At 37.2% G+C, this 21,696-nt stretch overlaps 13 protein-coding genes across 13 annotated transcripts; 8 read left to right on the forward strand and 5 right to left on the reverse strand. All coding sequences in view use genetic code 12, as the record gives it.

Annotated features, from left to right (window-relative positions):
- Positions 1-818: 818 nt before the first annotated feature.
- Positions 819-2,897, forward strand: DASC09_011430 (uncharacterized protein; the record flags this gene model as incomplete). Its single annotated transcript, XM_064994746.1, has 1 exon — positions 819-2,897. One exon carries the CDS (start codon positions 819-821, stop codon positions 2,895-2,897), a length of 2,079 nt encoding a protein of 692 aa, XP_064850818.1.
- Positions 2,898-5,321: 2,424 nt separating this feature from the next.
- DASC09_011440 (uncharacterized protein) lies at positions 5,322-6,842 on the forward strand (the record flags this gene model as incomplete). The annotated part of the gene is made up of 1 exon (XM_064994747.1): positions 5,322-6,842. One exon carries the CDS (start codon positions 5,322-5,324, stop codon positions 6,840-6,842), a length of 1,521 nt encoding a protein of 506 aa, XP_064850819.1.
- Positions 6,843-8,835: 1,993 nt separating this feature from the next.
- Positions 8,836-10,395, forward strand: DASC09_011450 (Std1 protein; the record flags this gene model as incomplete). The annotated part of the gene is made up of 1 exon (XM_064994748.1): positions 8,836-10,395. The coding sequence occupies one exon, from the start codon at positions 8,836-8,838 to the stop codon at positions 10,393-10,395; it is 1,560 nt and encodes a 519-aa protein (XP_064850820.1).
- An 816-nt stretch (positions 10,396-11,211) lies between these two features.
- DASC09_011460 (uncharacterized protein) lies at positions 11,212-11,619 on the forward strand (the record flags this gene model as incomplete). The annotated part of the gene is made up of 1 exon (XM_064994749.1): positions 11,212-11,619. One exon carries the CDS (start codon positions 11,212-11,214, stop codon positions 11,617-11,619), a length of 408 nt encoding a protein of 135 aa, XP_064850821.1.
- Positions 11,620-11,890: 271 nt separating this feature from the next.
- Positions 11,891-12,421, forward strand: DASC09_011470 (uncharacterized protein; the record flags this gene model as incomplete). Its single annotated transcript, XM_064994750.1, has 1 exon — positions 11,891-12,421. The coding sequence occupies one exon, from the start codon at positions 11,891-11,893 to the stop codon at positions 12,419-12,421; it is 531 nt and encodes a 176-aa protein (XP_064850822.1).
- Positions 12,422-13,114: 693 nt separating this feature from the next.
- ENT3 (Ent3p) lies at positions 13,115-14,464 on the reverse strand (the record flags this gene model as incomplete). Its single annotated transcript, XM_064994751.1, has 1 exon — positions 13,115-14,464. The coding sequence occupies one exon, from the start codon at positions 14,462-14,464 to the stop codon at positions 13,115-13,117; it is 1,350 nt and encodes a 449-aa protein (XP_064850823.1).
- A 510-nt stretch (positions 14,465-14,974) lies between these two features.
- On the forward strand, positions 14,975-15,361 carry DASC09_011490 (SCP2 sterol-binding domain-containing protein; the record flags this gene model as incomplete). The annotated part of the gene is made up of 1 exon (XM_064994752.1): positions 14,975-15,361. One exon carries the CDS (start codon positions 14,975-14,977, stop codon positions 15,359-15,361), a length of 387 nt encoding a protein of 128 aa, XP_064850824.1.
- Positions 15,362-15,577: 216 nt separating this feature from the next.
- On the reverse strand, positions 15,578-16,342 carry VPS24 (ESCRT-III subunit protein VPS24; the record flags this gene model as incomplete). Its single annotated transcript, XM_064994753.1, has 2 exons — positions 15,578-16,213; positions 16,295-16,342. The coding sequence occupies 2 exons, from the start codon at positions 16,340-16,342 to the stop codon at positions 15,578-15,580; spliced, it is 684 nt and encodes a 227-aa protein (XP_064850825.1).
- Positions 16,343-16,646: 304 nt separating this feature from the next.
- Positions 16,647-17,288, reverse strand: DASC09_011510 (NUDIX hydrolase; the record flags this gene model as incomplete). Its single annotated transcript, XM_064994754.1, has 1 exon — positions 16,647-17,288. One exon carries the CDS (start codon positions 17,286-17,288, stop codon positions 16,647-16,649), a length of 642 nt encoding a protein of 213 aa, XP_064850826.1.
- A 654-nt stretch (positions 17,289-17,942) lies between these two features.
- On the forward strand, positions 17,943-18,530 carry SYS1 (Sys1p; the record flags this gene model as incomplete). Its single annotated transcript, XM_064994755.1, has 1 exon — positions 17,943-18,530. One exon carries the CDS (start codon positions 17,943-17,945, stop codon positions 18,528-18,530), a length of 588 nt encoding a protein of 195 aa, XP_064850827.1.
- Positions 18,531-18,919: 389 nt separating this feature from the next.
- DASC09_011530 (uncharacterized protein) lies at positions 18,920-19,156 on the forward strand (the record flags this gene model as incomplete). Its single annotated transcript, XM_064994756.1, has 1 exon — positions 18,920-19,156. One exon carries the CDS (start codon positions 18,920-18,922, stop codon positions 19,154-19,156), a length of 237 nt encoding a protein of 78 aa, XP_064850828.1.
- A 338-nt stretch (positions 19,157-19,494) lies between these two features.
- On the reverse strand, positions 19,495-20,471 carry DASC09_011540 (Rab family GTPase; the record flags this gene model as incomplete). Its single annotated transcript, XM_064994757.1, has 2 exons — positions 19,495-20,325; positions 20,394-20,471. The coding sequence occupies 2 exons, from the start codon at positions 20,469-20,471 to the stop codon at positions 19,495-19,497; spliced, it is 909 nt and encodes a 302-aa protein (XP_064850829.1).
- Positions 20,472-20,811: 340 nt separating this feature from the next.
- Positions 20,812-21,501, reverse strand: PRE3 (proteasome core particle subunit beta 1; the record flags this gene model as incomplete). The annotated part of the gene is made up of 1 exon (XM_064994758.1): positions 20,812-21,501. One exon carries the CDS (start codon positions 21,499-21,501, stop codon positions 20,812-20,814), a length of 690 nt encoding a protein of 229 aa, XP_064850830.1.
- Positions 21,502-21,696: the final 195 nt, after the last annotated feature.

A 21,696-nucleotide genomic window follows, 5' to 3' on the forward strand; every position in this document is an offset into this window, starting at 1 on the left:
GGCTCAACTACTCCAAAAATATTAACTCTTACCAAAATAATAACAAAAATATCATAAATATTTTTCGTTTCAAAATTGTGCCTCCAATTAGCGTAGCTTTTACCTCTTCATCAGAGATGTAGTAGTGATTAATGGTCCATAAAACCCCATATTTTGATGATTGGTGGCTCGCGATTTCTCTGGGGATCGAATATTAAACTTTTATCAAAATATTTTTGTTTTGATTGCTATCTGTTAGCTGTATATTAATTTGCAAATTTGAGAGATTGAAAAATATTCAAAAATTATAGATGCCGCTACATGTATGCCTCAAAAAGGCTTTCGAAAAGGAGAAACAGGACGGTGACTCTTTTTTCCCCCACTTGATGTTCTGAAGATAGCTACAGATTCTTTTTTTTTTTTTCAATTATTAATATTCTTCTCTTGTGGAATAAAATTGTTAAAAGATCTCCTATTTGAGTCTAAGGATTTGTTCTACTCTTACCTGATTTTTTTTTTTTTTTTTTTTTTTTTTGCTTCTGTGCATTGCATTTTAGAGTTGACATGCATGACAGCCTCAATTTTAAATTCTTTCAAATGTCTGGATTCTTGTTTTCTCATCTGCCAAGAAACATCTTAAAGAAAGGTCAAATGGGCTTGCCCCAAAACAAAGAATATTTCTTAATCCTTTGCTCTGTTGGTTCATTTTGGGAAGCAAGTTGATTCTAAGAAGCAAGTCAATTCGACATGGAAAAAAAAGTATAAATATTGGGGTTGTACTCAACAATAATCTCACTTCTTTGTTCTGTTTATTTTTGGAGTTCACCAAAAACTTCAAGATGAATATCAAATTACTCTCTTCTTTGTTATTTTTAGGGTCCTTTCTCACTGACCCTGTTTTTGGTGTTGCTTTACCTGATATTGTGATTACCGAAACAGTTGTTACAAGCGAGACTTCATTCGCTATAACTGGTGAAGATGTTACTGAATATGACTCCGAATGTGAGATAACCGACGTCATCTCTAACTATGTTACATCTACATCGACAGTTAGCTCATTAGCCACAACCACATACTATTCCGTGACACAAATAGTTACACAAATAGTTACACAAACTGAAACTATCACAAAAACTCATGATGGTGGTGACAACAACAACCAAGGTGGCAACAACAACAACAACCAAGGTGGCGACAACAACAACAACAACCAAGGTGGCGACAACAACAACAACAACCAAGGTGGTGACAACAACAACAACAACCAAGGTGACAACAACAACAACAACCAAGGTGGCGACAACAACAACAACAACCAAGGTGGTGACAACAACAACAACAACCAAGGTGGTGGCAGCAATAGCCAAAAGAAACGGAAAAGAGATGAGAATGATGATATTGACGGTATTGTGTATACCACTGTCACCATTAATACTTGTACTGAAACTTCTACCTCTTCTACTTCCAGTTCTTCTAGTTCTACCAGTTCTTCCAGTTCCTCCAGTTCCTCCAGTTCCTCCAGTTCCTCCAGTTCCTCCAGTTCCTCCAGTTCCTCCAGTTCCTCCAGTTCCTCCAGTTCCTCCAGTTCCTCCAGTTCCTCCAGTTCCTCCAGTTCCTCCAGTTCTTCTGAATCTAAGAGTTCTACTAGCTCAACTGACACATCTGGTCCATCTACTTCAACTTCATTTACTACATCTACTACAACCATTGTTGTTACTATACCAAATACTTCGACTATAACTTCGAAAGTGATTGATTGCACGGTATATTCAACACTGGTTAGTACTAGTGTCATCTTTACAACCGAATATGTAATGACAGTGTCCTTACTTCCGACTATAACCGAGTCAGTGACTGTGACTACCACGTACACAAGACCAGAAGACGAAAACGATGTACGTACACTAGCACCTGTGAAGAGAAATCCTTTCAAAAAAAGAGATCTGCCTAAACCTCAAACCTCCACAGTCACTGTGTACGTATGTCTTACATCGTCATCAAGTTCTTCCTCGGTAACTACTTCATCATCAGTAACTAGCACTTCTTCTACGATGGCTACTTCACCACCTCTGACCAACTCCTCTTCTACTTCTTCATTATTCTCATTATCAAGCAGCGCTACAAGTATCGTATCCACTACTACCACAAGCATCGTATCCACTACTACCATCACATGCTCGGATCAGACTGCTACTGGGGTGATTTATGTAGCTGATGGCGTAACTTACACCACTGGTATAACTTTGGTTACACTCACTGTTAGCGGAACTGTAACTTCTTACACCACCTACTGCCCATTAACTGATATCATTACTGATGTTACTGATAATTTTGAAACATCTAAATCTACTGGAACTGCTGGTAATTTCGGAACATCTACCTATATTAGTGTTACTGGCCATTCTGGACCATTCACATCCACTGGAGTGCCTGATCACCCAGGACTTACTACGTCTACCGGTGTTGTTAGTGGTTCTAAGTCATCCATTTCCACTGGAGTTACAGGCTCTACTGGTTCATTTACTTCTACTGGATCAACTGTCTCTAATACTGCAGCTGGGTCTAGTGGGACATTGGTTTTTACTAGCTCAGATAATTCCGCAACTGCATTTGGTTCTACTAGATCATCAGCTTCTACCAATTCAGCTATTTCTAGTGCTGCAACTGGCTCTGTTGTATCATCAATTTCTACCGGAACAAGCAAGTCTGCAACTGCAACCATCTCTACTGGATCACTTGTCTCTGACACGTCTGGCTCAACTGAATCTTTTGTTTCTACTGAAATTGTTGAACAAACATCAACCACTGCTTACATTACTACATTTGCTGGAATGGCTAGCTCTCCACTCAAAATTGATAAAGGGCTTTTCTATTCAGTCTTCATGGCTATTGCTGCTGGTTTATTGGTGGCAATTTAAAGAGAGTATCAGTTAGCCATTTTTTTTTTACTATCCGAGAGTTTTTTTTTTTTTTTTTTTTTTTTTTTCAAATCACATATTGATTTTCTTATATCCTCATGAAGGCTATTGCTTATATAGTTATTATCTTGATTTTCTATTTTTATTTTTCTTGATTTTCACGGCCGTTTGTGTGGCAGTTTTAGCTACATGGTATTGCAAATCAGTTTTTCCAACAATTTACAAACCTTCTATCTGTATTTATATTTCTATAAGTAATTCCTTACGCAATCGGGGTATCTATTCCCCAGTGAGCATAAATTGTGTGGTAAACAAACAGAGAAAGCAAAAAAAAAAAGGAAAAGAAGCTATGCAATACCGCCACAGCCTTGACGCAGTACAAAACCATTTCAAGCATTCTCTGTAACCCTTGCTCGCAAAAATTTTGCTTCCTTTTCATATTAAGAGAATTTCATTCAGAAGCTCTAGTATTTTGGCTCGCTGACACTACTAAGTGCTGCAAAACTTCATAACTGCAAGCTACAAATGAACCGAAGAATGTGTGATTTTCGCCTTTTTTTTCTTTTTTTGAAGGAATATGAATGTGACACTATGGATAATCGTATGACATTTTGACTCTAGGTGAAGTTATATCCATAATGCTGAAGCTTATTGGTCGCAAAGACTTTTTCTTTTGTCTTTGTAATTTTTCTTTTTTCTTTTTTACTTCTATAAAATATATTTTTTACCACGCCATAATATCCAGCTTGAGCGGGGGGCGTTGGGCTGCATTGCCCAAATATCTGCCAGAAAAAGGGTTCTCTGAAGAATTACGAAAAAAAAACAAAACATTTTTTTCAATTTCACGACCGCTGATTCTAAAATATAACCTCCATTTATTTCGTATAAAATACGCACATATACACTATACATAATATTAATTGAAGCTGGAAGATAACTTGCGAGAGATCTATTGTTAGCAATAATTATCAATTTTCGATAAGCGTGGAAGATGTATTATTCCCTACTTCTGAGATTGTTTTTTTTCCTGTCGAATACGGCTGTTGCTCCAAGCACGGCATTATTAGCACCAAATTGTTAGAGTTTCTTCTAGGCTGGTGCTCGCGATTCTAGAAAGTATTGATGTTTTATAATTTCATACCTTTTCTGCAGCCAGTAATTATACTTGTATTATTGGGAAATCGTGATATCATACCAGAACTTCCAAATTATTTAAGATAGGTCTCGTATCATATTATTAGAATATAGTCTGGTAAAAGGATATTTCTTGCCCGAATCAAGTTGCACCGTGATAGTATCCATTAGGGAAACCATAATGTGTAATCTGGAAAGATTCCCAGTATGTATTATTGTGCAGGAAAAGATTTCGGTGATCTCCAATTTGCGTCGATCGACGGTTTGGTTGCTGCAATGTAAATGTATTATTGATGCAATAAACAGACGTATTCTATTTTAAATTTATAGCTGTTGTTTTCAATTTTATCCATGTCTTTTTCCTCTTTCCTGCCTTAGCTCAGATGTTAGAATCCAGATATGTAGCAAGATTCCAATGGGTGTCACTATTACCTATGTAGTACTTAGTATTGATTATTATTGAATAGTAATCAAAGGATCTTTGGAGATTGGCATACTAGCAGTAAAATATAAGGTTGCTCATTATTATGGATAGTTGATAATCTCGCAATACCAAAAAGGACTTACTAAATAGAGGAGGCCAAATTTGGCAAAGATAATAAGTGAGTGAGTGCTCTTTGCATGCCTCAACGCGGCTGTAAAAGAACTTTGCGAGATGAGGAAGCAGATCTTTCTAGAAAATCAAACTACATTGAAGCTGGGCGCTGTTTTCTTTACGGACTCAATAATAGACCTGGATAGTTATATAACTACTTATACATTTACTGGTTATTAATGCTTATGTGTTGCTGTAACACTAGAGGCTCTGTATAAGTTGAAAGATCGTTTTGCCCCGCGATTGTTAAAATTTTTTCTCCTGTCTCTCTTTATCGTTTCTGCGTGCTTTTTTTTCTTTTTTTTTTAGTTTGACATGCATGAATAGGAATGCACCCAAATTTTTGTTAACTACTATTCTATTTTTTTTTTCTTTTTTTTTTTTTCTTGAATTCTTTCGGTGTCGATTAGCATAAATACTTACATAAATATTCCACAAGAGCCAATACGAAAAATAACAAAGAACTAAAATAAGAAATAGAAAATGACTGATGGCAAACTTTTTTTTTTTAAGCTTTCACTCGGCAGCAATACTGTTGCATTTTTTTAATAATTTATTTCATCTCTCCATTTTGGGAATTAGCTTATTTGTAAACACAAAAAATATAAATACTGAGAATAATCAACAACATTATTTATATTTTTTTGTTAGTTTTTTTTTCTTTCCTCATCTCGTTGTTCAACTTCAAAATAAATATGAAACTCGTGTCTTTGATTATTTTGGGATCTTTGATTTCTCACCCTGTGTTTGGTACTGCTACCATCTTACCAACTCCTGATCCTGTTGTCCCTGTTGTTACACCAGTTGATACACCAGTTGATATACCTGATGTGGTCACCAAAACCCAAACATCTGTTGCAACCCAAACACTCACTACACTTGGTGCGGCGATTACAGAGTACGTTACTAGTTGTTCAGTACACTTTAATCCCTTAAGCTTTTACAGTGGTGCTCCTACTGTTAGCTTGTCTGCTACTACCAAAATTGTTTCTGTCACCATCACATCAACCATTCATCTGACTTACCTGCACACTGTAACTTATGCTAAAAGAGAAGCTTCTCAAGGTGTTGAGTATGCAACAGTAACTGTTAACTCCTGTCCTGCTGGTTCCACAAGTGGTTATAGTAGCAACACCACCGTGGAGTCTATATCATCCTTGCCAATCAATTCTACAACCTACAGTACTCCAGTTAGTGGCACTTCCATGGTTTCGAACTCTACTTCCTCTGTTACTGAATCTCTTTTAACGCTATCTTCTAGCTCAACTGATTTATCGATCATTAGCAATTCTACAACTGTCATCTCCCCACTTCTGAGCATCTCGGTTATTGTGACTTCTCCTATTGCTGTTCCTGTTTCCACTAGCTCTACAACTTCCACTAGCTCTATAGCCTCCACTAGCTCCACAACCTCCACTAGTTCTACAACTTCCACTAGCTCTACAACTTCCACTAGCTCTACAACTTCCACTAGTTCCACAACCTCCACTAGTTCTACCAGCACATCTGCCCCATCTACTTCAACAGTCACTACTACTTTCACCTCAACAACTGTTGTTACTGAACCAAATACCTCAATAACCACTTCTACCATAGTAGACTGTACTACAACTTCTACAAGTACTGTTTACTCCAACCATGTGACCTCATATGTGTATGGAACAACTGTGTCTATGACTACAAGTGTTACGATCACTCAAGCACTGGTGACTACCGTATATGTTCTTCCACTTTCTAAGAGAGAAGAAATTGAGACTTCCACAATAACTGAATACGGATGCTTATCCTCCGCCGTTCCAACCTCTTCATTTGGCGGTAACAGCACTGTCTTGACTAGAACCTTTACCAGCTTGAACCAAACTGCTATCGAAGCTGTATCTGTTGTCGATGGCACAACTCAAACCACTGGTGTCACCGTGGTCACTATTACAGTTGATGGAACAGTTACTTCTTACACTACTTATTGCCCATTGTCCGAAATTATTACTGGTGGTTCTGTTGGCATTACTAGTAACTCAGGATCCAAAATTTCTACAGGCTTTGTTAACTCTACCACCGCTTCATCTGGTTTTGCCAATGTCGTTGCTGAAAAATCCTCAACTAGCGCTGTGATTACCGCATTTTCTGGAATGGCTAACTCCCCACTCAAAATCACCAACAGCGTTGTGTTGTCAGCTATTATGGCCGGCACTATTGGTTTGTTACTTGCCCTTTGAATGTAATGGCATTAATCATTCGTTGTTGAATTGATTTTTTTTTGTTTTTTGTTGAAATTCTTTTACTAATTAATACCGCTTTTCTTTTTCTTCAGTCCTCAAAGTGGACATTTTCTTCTTCTTCAATTCTGTCTATTAGCATCATTCTTTGAGTTTATTTGCCTTAGAAGTTGTTGTGGGGTATCTCACAAATTATAGAAATTTCCTTTTATCACCCTTCCAGTTTTCTCTGCTGTACATTTATTTAATAAGTTAACCACCTAATGATTTTTCCTTTGAGCGCGTTGGTCTGGTTCGGCTAATGGATGCTGTCACTAGGGGTAGGCATAGTGGATTTCATCATAGCCAACACGCTGGAGACCATGGCTGTCGGGCCATGTTGAGAGGTCTGTACTACGGGCAGACTGGCAGAAATAAAGAACGAGAGTAAGATGAACATCTTTTTTCAAAAAAAAAAATGGAGAAAGAGAAATAGATACATAGCATCCTAACAAAGAAAATGACATGTTAAAGCGTCGCTGATATACCAATATACGGAATCTTTAGAATCTTGTTAAGAATTTTCGTATTCTGCGTGCTATTTAAGGTTTATATGGATAACAGTTTAGGTTAATTAGCATTCACGAATTCTGCCAATTTAGAGTTGAACACTTTTGTGGTAAGTTAATTAACCACTGGCGGAGCAAAAAAAAAAAAAAAGAAGGGCCCACATAAAGCTGACTTTATTTTTGCCAATATTTTTTCCTCCAGAAGCTTGGGGTATTTTTTTTTTCTTTTTGTCGCATCTCTTTTGATTATTGAAAAATCTTTCTCTCCGTTGATGATGATTTTATTGTAACCCATATACACTACCAGGGTCAATACAATTGATTTAGATGCTACTTTTGGAATAATCATTACTACAACAACCACTACCGCTACCACTATTTCTGCCTCAAATGTGGCTGTTGTGCAACCAACCATCACCACTTTTTCTTCGCTCTTTGATGACTGTTGTTGTTGATTTGACATATAATATTTAACAATTTAGTGGGTTTCCTCTGGGTATGCAACTGATAAGGCGAATAAAGACACAAAATCCCAGATAGCTACAACGCTTGTTCATAACAAGAAGGATAGGAAATCGAAATTTCACCCTCCACAATTTATTACAGGCGCGCCATTTTTCACCAAAATCCTATCGAGGTTTTGCTTATTGGTGGCCCAACCTTTCACGCTTGAAGGAACGATATTTGTTTACAATACTCTATTGAAGAAATCATTTTCATTTCAGAATTACCCCAACCTTTGCAAAAAGGAAAAAAATAGTCAGTCCTTGTTCATGCATGTACACCCACCCTTAAGTCCCGGGCAATCAATTGATCCGGACCGCACGTTCCCACCCCCTCTCTGTCTCTCTCCCCGCACGCACCCACACCGGATCATCTCACCGACATTTTCCCCTCTCCCTCCACCGAGAATATCACCCCTCGGAGAATTTATTCCTCTTCCACGGATTAACCGCTAAAAACACCACCCCATACCAATTGTCAAGACACACCACTCTGGTGACACAAATGCTACAAAGAATATTGATAATTTCTTTTTTGGAAGCGATAATATAAATTATAGGTACATATTATTAGCCATCTTCAAAATAATAATAACAATAACCATCATCATCATCATCATCATCATCACCACCATCTAATATTCCACAGTGAACAGACGCTATACTGCATATACCCCCGGCAGGGATTTTCCCACGTCAAAAAAAAAGAAAAACAGGAAAAATCCTAGCAAATTTCCTGAAAAAAGGTTTTTCCAGCACGCACCGCAGGAAGAAGAAAAAGAAAAGGAGGCCGATCCCGCGAATGTAGCGGGTAACAGGGGGCAACACTGGATGATTATGAGACTTTTTTTTTTTCCTGTTTTCGATATCACCCAATTTATTCTTCTTCTTCTCCTTACTTACACCTACAATTTTGTTCACTTATATTTCACATACCGCAAAATGTCATACTTGAATCCGTACTATTCGAGTAAGCCTCGAAATATAAACGTGCCAAAAAGTTTCACAAACAACGCTCGGACCCAGATCCATCAGCAATTAAAATTAAAGCACGGCCCGTCACCTTTAGCCATCTCCTCAACCATTAGCAACAGTAATAGTGGGTCATCAAGCACAATAAACTTATCTTCCAGTACGAATAACAATAATTCAGTGAACGATGGCACCTTCAATAATAATAGTGATGAAAATTTATTTAGAGTCTCGTCAAATTCAAGTTTATCATCTACTTCATCTAAAAAAATGAAAATATTAGGAGCTTTCAAATTAAAATCTAAAGTATCAAATGATAATAGCTCAGGCGATTCTGTATCGTCGACACCATCGATATTCAATAAACTAAAACGACCAAACAAGCATGAGCAAAACAATAATGTCAAGCAAGCAGTAAAAACAACGCCAGCTTATGATAATGATGAAGATGTTGAAATGGCCGATATTAGCTCAGATACCCAATCAATACAATCAACAACATCCTCAGCAGCAGAAGGGTCATTAATGACTAACCAGTCCTCGCTATTCTCAATAATGTCAAATCAGACTTCAACGATAACCAACCCATCTCTATCAACAATTAATTTATCTATCTCTACTCCAATAATAACCTTGGCTGAAGCATTGCCAACCTCTTTCAAAGACATGTACCCTTCGCAATATTTTGAGCAGTCTTCGCTGGCTAGCCATGATGGTAGACCATTGTTTACTAAACGTCCTTTGATAGATTGGCAATTGAATGACTTGCGTTCTTTGTTGATTGTTTGCGATTTGAAAATGGAATGGAACCATCAAGTGCCAATCATTTATTCTCCTCCAGGATTTAGAATTCAATACCTTCCTTTGGATGCCTTGGATGACCAAATTGTAGATGTGTTGGTGAAAAGTGACATGTATATGGAAAGAATCAAGGACCATGAGTTTCGGTACCAGATTGCCAAAAGAACCGTCGAGGCCTCGAGAGATCGTCACAATTTAGCTGTCATGGAATCATTATCATCCAACAAACTTACTATCAAAGATCATTTTTTACACAAGTATGAATGGCGGAATTTGATTGAGAACTTCTTGTTGAATTTGGCGATCGAGGCTCAATGTCGTCATGATTTGAAGAAAATCGTTCTGAGTTTAAAGAAACAGCGCAAGGCAATGATCCAACGCGGCGAAACACCAAAGAAATTTGTTCCGCCACCGCCTTATTCCTCCTCCTCCTCCTCCTCTTCTGCCTCCAAAAAACCTACGGAATCGTTATTGAAAAAGGCAATTTTGAATGACTATACCATCTATTCTAAGTCACAAGGTCAAGCGCCAACCCTCCCAACATCTTCCTTCTCTGGTAGATCATCATCAAATAAGATTTCTCCTTCTGCTGACACTGGCTCTGATAATGGTAGCACTGGTAGCAATGGTTACACGTACGTTACCAAAGATGAAATCAATTTAATTTGGGGTCAAGTACAAGAAAATGTGTATGGAAGATTGGGTTTGAATTGGAAACCTGATGTATGAGTATTTCAAACTATACTATCCTATCACTTTGTGTGCTCGTCATTGGACCTGAATAGATAATCTTATACATTAGATTTTTTTCTCTCTATTGACTTGTCAGAGATGAGATATTTCACTCTCCTTTTTTCGTTCCACCGTTGGCAAACTAAACACCTTTTCCTCTTTTCACTTTTTAACATCTAGCTTTTTTAATTTTCCACCATCGGCTTTTTAGTTTTTTTAATTTTGGGATTTATCTGGTTCTTATTTTGGTTGTTTTGGTAATGTTGTATTTTTAGAAGTTTTAACTGTCAATTGTATTATATCTTAATCATGGATTCTTGTTTTCTTTTGTAATAATATTTTTTTATCTTGAAGTCATAAATAATTGTTGAAAGTCATAGAAGTATTTTATTTTCTCTTTTGATATTGTAGGTTGTTTTTCATGGTGATTATGCTGGTTGATGATGAGCTATACCTACCCTGCACCAATGTATGGCCCAGACAAAGTGTTATAGGAAACAAAAAATATATTATTTCAAACAATCTAAAATAACTTTGTATGTTTTGAGCAACAATACAAGTCAGCGTCAACCCTGCATTTTATTAGGTGGTGCACATAATATCTGCAGGAAGGCTCAACATCAGCCGCCTCAATTCAAAAATTTTTTTGTCACAAACACAAAAAGTGAAGGAAACCCCAGCAGCAACAGAAAATATGATACTATTTCTTGGTCTTAATTTTCCTGAATTAATCTTTTCTAAAACATTATAAAAACTTTTGGCTATCCCCTATATACAAAATTGAGTAATGATAATAATCATCATCTCCCCGAGATGTTGTTTTTTGAAAACCACTCCATCAATTCTCATTCCTTCACTCCTGAATCCGAACCGTATCTTCCTAGCTATCCCGAGGCAGCAAGAACATCACCTCCACGATACTCTAGGGCCATTCTTCCGCAAGAAGATTCAGTATGTCTTCTTCCACCAGCGTACGCAAGAATCACTAGCCATGATGCTCAATACAAGGATGGTGATGACGAGCTACCACATCGCAACACTGCAGCATGGGCGTTAATATGTGGACTAGTGATACTAATTACACTTGGTGTGATCTTTGCCACGATATCTTTCTTAATAGGAAGACAAGAAACAGTGCCAGATTCCATAGGCGCCGTGTATTACATTCTCATGGGTACTGCGTTTTCAATCCTTCTTTTTGTTACTGTTGCTATGGTTTAGGAAGTTTGCTTGTCACTACTTTCCATTCTATTTAAATAGCAAGGTTAGATCTTCATCTGCTGGATAACATTTTGGTGTAGCAATGGCAAAGATCCAAATCTATGAAATAGCTACTTTCCTTAGTTTTGCTTTTGCTTTTTTCCGTTTTTCCTGTGGCCTTTGTATTTAGCTATAAATTAAGATAGATCTTACATTTTTCACTTTCATTTCTTTCTTTCTTCTTCTTTTTAAAAATTAATCCCATTATATTTCTTTTTCAGCTATATTCATAATGTTATACTTTATTAACTCAGTCGTTTTCGAAGAAGAAGATTTCCCTGAGCATCCTACTACTGCAATGATGATCTCACCAAAATACATTGATAATGAGAAAAAAGAACTTCTACTGTTAGGAAAACCTATCGCTGAAGAATGCCATCCAAAAACTATCTACCGAGATATTTTACTTGATAACGAACCCCCAGAGCAACTATGCTATAAAGTGGAAGAACCAAAGAACTTGAATATCGTGTACTGCAAGTGCAACAAATATCCAATTGTTCATGCACGTCGTCCATATAATCCTTATCGTCCTAGATTCATGGATAAGCATAATGAAGTGTTTGTAGTGCTACTATCGGTTTTTCTGATATTCTTAGTGATGTTCATTTGCATGCTTGTATTGTCTCTTGTCGTCGAGACTACCAATGATGATCAACGGTTCATTATTGTTTCTTCTGTTGGATTTTCCGTCAGCTTGGTTGGGGTGATTGTCACTTGCCTCGTTGGCTATTGTGTCAGATTCAAGTCTGAATTTGATTAATGGTTTTATTATTATTATTAATGATTTAGTTTGACAGTTTTACTATTATGAATAATTTAGTTTCACTGCAAGTTTGCCAAATAGAATGAATTCATTAGCTTCTTTTGGCTGTTGTCTCTTGGTCTAGTACTTGTTATTTAAGCATTATTTCATCTCATTTTGTATAGAAGAACGATGATATTTAAATAGAATATTCACTTCACTATTGATTTATAATAAATTAAAGAACTTGATTGATCAACGTATCTAATCAGCAGCTCAAAAAAATATACCGAGTGGAAAAGAAAGGAAAAGAAAAGAAGAGAAACGGAAGTGAAAAAGGAATCCTGCTGGCAAAATGAGGGATAAGGAGACGAGAAAAAGATATTATAACAGGGAATACGACCACTTGAGCGCACTAAACAAAAATAAATAATTAATATGCAATTTACAACATAAAACAAAAAATAATAATAATAAAAAGAGAGGCAAAAAAGAAATACAACAACAACTGAATAGAAAAGATGATTAGTTTAAAATATCACCAACACGAAACAAAAGGAGAAGAAATTGTTTTGTACTTCTTTAAATAAGATCCGTCCATTGGATCTTACCAATAACTTGAAAATAAAAAAGTAAAATAAAAAAATAAACAGCTGTATTATTAAATCATTCTTATGTTTTCTTTTAAACAGATTGTGTATGTACATTCACTCAAAAAGATAATAAGTCTAAATCGTTCGAGTTCGAGTTCGAGTTAGTTGGTTGTGAAGAAGAAGTTGCTGGGACGCTGGATGTTAAATCACCAAACAAATCATCGTTATTATTGTTATTGTTAGTGGTGGCAGTGGCTTGTCTTGGTTTGAAACTGGCATTATTAGATTTAGCAGAAGAGAACAACGAGCTGAAGGCATCAGGTTTGGCGGCAACAGAATTGATGGCAGCACTTGGTTGGTTATAAGATGGGGTGATATTATTGGTGGTGGCAGTGGTAGTTTGACTAAAGTTGTAACTGGAAGCGAGGATGGAAGAGGAAGAGGCAGGTTGGGATTGAGTAGGAGTATTCATTGATAAACCAGCCAAGAGATCGAATTGTGAAGACGGAGCTGGTGCTGGTGTGGCACTAGTAGATGGGGCAGCACTTTGGAAATCATCGAAATCATCATCATCATCATCGACATTAGAAGCGGCGATAGTAGTAGTTTGGGTGATAATAGTAGGAGCGGTAGCAGCTGGCTCATCATCATCATCAAAGGAGAATAAATCTTGAGCGACTTGAGGTTGTGGTGCAGCAGGAGCAGCACTAGCTGAAGTACCATTGGCTCTTCTTTGGGATCTTCTAGCAGTCTTTCTGGTGATTGGAGGAGCAGCGGTGCTTCCAGTATCGTATTCTTCGAAATCGCTTCTGCTTCCACCAGTAGGTCTTTGTTCTTCGTATCTAGCACCATAGACCCCACCATCACCATAAACCATATCAGCGGCACCACCAAAGCTTGGGGTGGAAGAGAAATCAGACCCGTATTGAGAAGCAGCAGAAGGAGCACCACCAGCAACCCCTCCGAATTTTTTGGCGTTTTCACGGGCTTTTTTACGTTCTGATCTAATTTTATTATCATCATTGAGCAACGCAATCAATAACTTGGCACGATTACGGATATTTACCCCTTGGTCTCTACCTTGTGAATCAATGTACTGGAAGGATTTGAGCATGGAAATAAGACTCATGTTAGATCTGGCGTCGTCGACAAATCTTTCGGACCCGTGTTTGACGATATATTCCAAAAGGATCAACGCTTTGTAAATCTGACGCCATTCGTTGGCAGCCTTTTCAGTGAATCTTCTGAAAATCATCCCAACAATTTCTTCTCTGTCACGGTAATTGTAGGTCCCATCGGCGATTTCTTGCATTTTGCGGGACGGAGTTCCCCAAGGTTCGTTATTGGTGGCTTCACGAACTTTTGCTTCCATGTCCGAGTAGTTGAGCACCACGTTCTGGGCCTTCCGCACCTGCTTCTTGACCTCATAGAGGCTGACGTTCTTCATTCCTTCCTTGATCAAGTCCATATCGGATGGTTTATGTATTAATAAAATAAATATCACAAAGTGATGTGTATAGTAACCATTGTAATAGACGCAGATTTTCATTCAATTTCCCTGAGAAAACTTCCAGGCTGTTGTTATCCGTAGTCACGTGTGTGAGACTTCTCTCTCTCCACTTTCTGGTGGTGTTGATTTATATCATTGAAGGACGGTTACTAGATAAATAATATGAATATATATATGTATTTGTGCATATAATTATATTTACGATTATGATTCCAAATGTAATTCCAAAATGGTCAGTTATCAGGAATTCTCCGTTGTTATTGCCACCAGATTGTGGTCATTGTTGTTATAGTGACTCCCCATCTTTTATTGTTTTTTCCTCTAAAGCGAAAGCAATGATATAATATATATATACATATATATATACATATATATATATATATATATATATATATATATAAACCTCAGCAATATGCCACCATATTTTACTTCCCTTCTCTTAGATAGCTGTAATATAATAATAATATAATGTCCATCAAAGTGCAAGGGTTCAAGTCCTCCGACCTCCTCGATCAGGTCAACTCACAGCTCACCAACGACCAAGGGTTCCGTAAAAATGCCATTCACACCGTTGGGGCTGCTATTGTCTTCAACGTCAAGAACAAGAATGGCCAACACCAGGCCTGGGTGTTAGATCTCAAGGATTCTGGGAAAATCTCCAGGATTGACCCCACCGACGTCAAGAAATATGACGCCCAGATCATCACCAGCGACGCGAACTTAAAGAAATTGATTGCGGGAAAGGCCAGTGCACAAGCATTGTTCATGTCTGGCAGACTCAAACTTAGGGGAGACGTTGCCAAAGCTGCTAGTGTCGAATCAATATTCAAGCAAAAAGTCAAGGCTAAGTTGTGATTTTCTTATAGTTAACTTCTTCTCTTACCAAAGAATCACTAGTGTGTTATGTTATAGAATGTCCTCCCCTCTCGCAAATTCATTTCTAATTTATTACGCAAATACTTTGTACCCATCAGAAATCAACATGAATGATAGAATTCTATAACAATGAAAACAATAAGTAAAACAACAAGAATTGTATAATAAACATTAAAAATAATAACAAGAAGAACCTCATTCCTGTAATGCTCTTAGTCTTTCTCTCATTTCATCTAACGCATCATCACCATCCATTCCTTCCGCCACCATCTCGTCATGCTTTTCAGCATCCTCTTGCAACCCTGTGTCCAAACCACCTTCTGGCACATTACCAATCTCACCCAATTTAACATTGGTAACATCAGCAATCACTTTGTTAATCTCTTCTTCGGCCTCTTCTTCAAACTCGTCGTCCATTTCCGCAAACCCATCTACCGTGTCTTCAATCATCTCATTGATGATCCCGCTCTTCATCAATTCCTGTTGTAACTGATTCATGGTTCCCGTGAGTTCTGGAAGACGTACTAAAGTATTCACTTCCTTCATGATCCCTGTAGTACTACTTATCTTGCCTTGGAGTTTCAACATCGTGAATGATTCGTTGATTTGCATCCCTATGGAATCCAAATGAGCTTTTGATGTCACAAGTCGAGACTTTTGCTTTTTGATATTGATTAGCTCTTTGGCGTATAATTTAGCAGACTTCACATCATTTTTCTTCACAGACTGTTTGATCAACAGCTCTGTCTTCTTGATTAAAGGGTTGAGACCGTTGATGCTACGATCTAGTTGGTTCTTATTTTTCCGTAAAAGAGAATTACATTTTCTCATCTATACTGATGTCAGTAAACCAGTCCGCAGCTCAAATGAACAAAAAGAACAAACAAACAGATAAGGGCATTTCAAACATACCTGTTCTTTCGGGTCTGGTCCCCATATCTTCTTTTTAATAAAATCCATTCTTTTATGATTATTGATTGATTGATTTATTTATTTATTCTTAATAAACCAACACCATTAACCAGCGCTTATCGGTTTGTTTGGGCGAAAAAAAAAAGGAAAACTCATCGCCGCACGCTCATAACTGTGAAGATTCTCGACTTCCAAAATGACGGTCAACAACAACACCAGTGGGGGTTTTTTGTCTTAGTTTTTACCATTTTCATAGTAACAGTGGGTTTTAAATATTTTTATAACCGAATATTAAACATCAATATATTAAATTCTATGAGAAAACCATAAATAAGTTTTTTTTTTTTATGTTCTATTTCTTCAATAGCCCATCTTTTACAAACCGCACTTCACTAACTACATTTAAATCACTGAAATAAGCCTTGAATAAACTATTTTCATCAGCTTCGCCGCTCAACACCCATGGTAATGCCAACTTCACATTCTTCACAATCCCCAAGTTCTCATCATCCAATATCCAATCGACATTCTTCCAATCGAGGATTCCTTCATCAAACAGTTTGGGGGTACTGATATACTTTTCCCTATCCTCAGGTCTCACTGTACCGACAAATATGTACATCCCTCGGACATCTTCCTCATTGACCTCGCTCTCATCTTTCAATTCTACTTTTTCTTTGCCTTGGTAGCGAAACATCATATACCATTCCATGATACCACAGCATCGAAGATCGGTGATCTGTGTTTCAGGATATGGCAACCCTGACTCTTCACGAATTTCCCTCTGGGCACCAATTAATGGGGTGGAGTCACGGTGTGACTCAAGTTTCCCTCCAATACCGTTCCAATTGCCCATCCATGGTTTTTTCTGACGATTCAAAAGAAGAACTTGTTTCGAGGTAGCATCAGTTGGATCTGATGATATGAGCAAGCAATTTGTATATGGATATTTAGAGTAATATTGCGTTGAGTTGTGGATTGTAGAGTGGGTCATATTTTGCGGGAACTGTCGGAGATAACGAGTAACGATCTTTTGTAGCGAGGTTTTTTTTTTTTCCAAATTGAGAAGTTCGCACTAGAAGCTATTAAGATAGAAAAGTTAAATTAATAGAATCTATTTTTAATATAATAAAGATGAATAAGAAGAACACAGTTTCTTTTTTCTTTCCTTCATTTTATAATTTTTTTTTTTTTTTTTAAATGACGCGTGGAAATTCTTAAAGCCGACGACGCGTATGCCTACCCTTTTTCCTTAAATTTACTTATCTCTACGAATATATAAACTAAAAAGATATAGTTATTGTTGTTCTTTCATGAATATATAACTTATCACATCACTGCAGCTTATCACTTCTCAAGATCTCTTCATAAATCAACGATATGTTCTCTTGCACTACAACGTCATGTATTATTGATCGACCATTCCCGGGTAAGAAAAATCCCATCATAGATCAAAAAAAAAAGTGCCAAATAATTGTAAGTAGTGGTCGGTCATTATGGAACATAATAGATGGTGAATTATTATATCATCCGATGAATTGCAGTGCTGGGATCACCAATACTATTATAATTCATTCCCATTAAACATATATTCATATACAACATAGCCTCTTACCGTTCTCAATTTATTACAAGTTCTACATTCAATATGCAAAGAGGTTACATGAAGATCTCTTCAAACGTCATGAATCTGGAACTTTTCAAAGACACCTTGTCGCCATCTCGAATCTTTGCCCAGATTGTGCTCCTTCAATGCACCTACTACATAATTGCCACTTTACTTTTTTCATTCACAGCGTCGCTTTTCGGGTACCAATTCACATTCAACTGGGTGTTCTCGTGGCAGCTTGTTGATATTTCCAACACTTTGGGGCTTGTCCTTTTCTTTCTATGGTTGCTCGATACTTTACTTTGTGTGCTCTTCATGACAATTATTGTTGGGCGCTCTAAATTAGCCTGGGACTTCGCGCTTACTGTCCATATGATTAACTTGTTTGTGGTATGGTTATACTCGAAAGAATTCCCAAGTAGCTTTTGGTGGTGGGTATTACAGATAACCAGTTCAGGAATCTTGGTATTTTTGGGAACTTATACCACAAGATGGAGAGAATTAAGACAAACGTTCTTTGATGGGTTGGTTGACAGCGAATTGGCCAGTAACCAAAGGTCGTCCCGAACTGACGATATTGAAATGCAAGCAATGGAGAACCACCATAATGAAGAAACCACTAATTAACTTTGAAAGGCCCAGCTGGTTTTATTGCTTATTTTTGTACTATATTATGTTTTCTTTTTTTTTTTATTATTTTAATTCGCTATTTTTCAATAGAGCATATCTGTATATGATTAGTTATTGACTGTCATTGCATGTCATGCGGTTTAACTATTTCTTTCTTTTCGTTCTGACTCTCTGTTACAAAAGCATTCTGAATAATAAAATCAAACTTAAAAGAGAATCACAATTTTGTGTAAATGTTCCATAACTTGAAAAGTGGAAAGTTTTGAAAAAAAATAAAATGGGAAAACCTATCGCGCTATTACAATGCCAGAGACAACAACTATAAGAAAACAAAGGAAAGTCCCACATAACATATATAGAGAGTAAAATAATTTATTGTTTGCAAAATGATGATATCTGATGATATCATACCATATTTAATTAAAAGTAAATTTGTGTTAAAAGGGCTTGCTAATGATTATGGAAGCATTTACATCGTGCCAAAATATTATGGAATCCGGTTGACATTACAATGTGGTACCGGTTGTTCCGCTAGAAAGTATTGGTCATTAATATGTAGTACCGATCACCCGAATCGATTTCAAGTTTACAAAGATTTTTCTGGAGCTGAACAAGTTTATTAAAAGTTCCACCACTAAAAATGCAAACAATGGATATCAATAAGTGGAACAAGAATTAAACACCATGTTGAACTGTAAAAAATCAAAATAACATAGCAAATGAAGATGAGAAACCAAAGACGAACAAAATCAATTGGATATTAAGTATTAAGAATAGGATATATCTAAAACAACACAGGAAAAGCCAAGCCAAAATGAAAACGAAAACAGAGCAATGAAGAATGTTTTTTTTTTTTTTTTTAAAAAAAAAGACAAAACAATTTAAAAGTAGTGAAATAACGAAAAAAAAAAAAGAAAAAAATGAGGGGTTCAAGTCTATAGTGAGAAAATTCATCCATAGCTCAACAGCATACCCATCCCCATCCACTACCCGCAGAGTTCCCAGTATATCTAGTTGCCCGTCTATTCAACAAACTTATTGTTGTTGGCTTCTTTCTAAGAAGTTGCCCTCCATTATTGTTATTTGCAATTTCACTACTGGTACTTTGGATATCCCATTTCGATAAATCACCGTATTGAACCCCCGATAGCGGGTCTTCAGGATCAATAACCCCGATCTCCACTTTCGTAAGGATCATATTAGAAAGCTTATCGAAAATGTAATTGATATTGTCTGCCAACAACGCACTGGCCTTGATGAACGGGATCTCGTACCCGATTTCACGAGAATAGTACGCACAGAATTCTAATACTTCTTCATCAGAAACTACCGTTGTAGGGTCTATTGGGCCATCATTCCCACCGGAACTGCTGTTTTTTCTCCCATTGTTCCCATCCTTTGACACAAGGTCTGCTTTGTTTCCTACCACTGCTATACTAATAGTGTCATTCGTCAAACTTTGGATATCTGCCATAAATTCATGAAGCGCCTCGAAGGATTTCTTATTGGTGACATCGTATACCAATACCACCCCAGCTGAGCCTCGGTAATAACTTCTTGTGAGACTTCGGAAGCGTTCCTGGCCTGCGGTATCCCAAAGTTGTAGTTTCATGTTAATATTGTTAGGCGACGGGCTAGGTCCAATAGAAATGATTTTTGAGCTGAATTCCACCCCAATGGTCTGCGAAGCTAAGACATTCCAATCCCCACGGATAAATCGATGAAGAATACATGATTTTCCCACTCCAGACGGGCCAATGATGATAATTTTTGAAAGATAGTCATATTCTATCTAAATATCTTGTTAGTGGATATCCCTGAGAATCCAAAAAAAACAAAAAAAGATCATGATATACTTACATCACTGGAAGAAAGTCTTGATATATCTTCCGACAGATACGAGGCATTGGGGTCTCCCAGTTGACTGAAATTCATCATTAATATCTTTCTGATACTATTTTTATTTTATTGTCTGTTAAAGTTACTTTATTTTTTTTTTTGACGTTGGTTGTGGGATTGTTTTTTTTTTTTTTTTTTTCTTGGAAGCGTGATCAGCTGTATAGAGAGAACACACAACATCTCCCTTATGATAAGGATATATCTACTTTGTAATATTGTGTAGGCATTGTCCTGGAATAATAATTCTCTCGATGCAATCAAGCTACGCTAACATCAGCAAGTGCAAATATTGAAACTACGCGTATCCATCCATTTTTTTTTTTTCGTTTAAAAAGTTTATTATAATTCATCAACATATAACATTAACTGGAGAGAAAATTTAAGCAGCCTGAGGGATTTCGAATTCTTTTGGAACCAAGTATGTTTCTTCAGGGTAAAAAATCAATCTTTCAATTCCTGCTTTTGTCAAAACAATCATTCTGATGACCCCACCAGAACTACCATCCCATTTGATGGCTTGACCCAAGGATTTTCTAATGAAGTTGACGGTTTCGTCTCTGGTCATGTTTTTTCTAAAATTCTCGTTACAGTACCCATAGATAAACCCAGACCCAGACCCAGCGATCGCGAAATCTTGTTTATGAATCGACCCGCCAATGGGTATGGAATACACTTCACCTTGTTGTTTTTCTTCATCGTAACCAGCACAGATGATCCCAGCAGTCAAGTTGTCTTTGTTGTTGTAACATAATTCCTGGAAGATCGAAGCAGCAACGTTCACGCTAGCAGGACGCTCAAAATTATCAGACCCCACTTGATACGTCAAATAACTACGCACAATATCAGTGATTGCTTGTGTATCAGCAGCAGACCCTGAACGACAACACCAGATCTTGTCGTATACTTGGGTCAATTTGTCAGTGACACGGTTGGCAATATAAGCACCGGTGGTGGTTCTACTATCGGCCCCCAAAATCACACCGTCTTTGAAAGTGACGGCCATGATCGAGGTACCCAAGTTGACTTCGCCTTTCTTGAGATGGTTGATATCGACAGAAACTCCGTTCATTATTATTATTATTCAAAAAAAAAACAAAATACAAAAAATAGTAATATTCTGTGATCCAATGGTCTCTGATGATGATGAAGATAATTAATAAACGCCATTGCAATATAGTCGCCACCAACTTGAAAATCGCCTGAAAAGTAACCAGCAAGAAATAGGGTTACCCGGCTTACTAAGAGGGCTCGCAATCGGCTACAA

Source organism: Saccharomycopsis crataegensis (genome assembly GCF_037102585.1).
Source record: "Saccharomycopsis crataegensis DNA, jcf7180000000073, whole genome shotgun sequence".
Classification (NCBI taxonomy): domain Eukaryota; kingdom Fungi; phylum Ascomycota; class Saccharomycetes; order Ascoideales; family Saccharomycopsidaceae; genus Saccharomycopsis; species Saccharomycopsis crataegensis.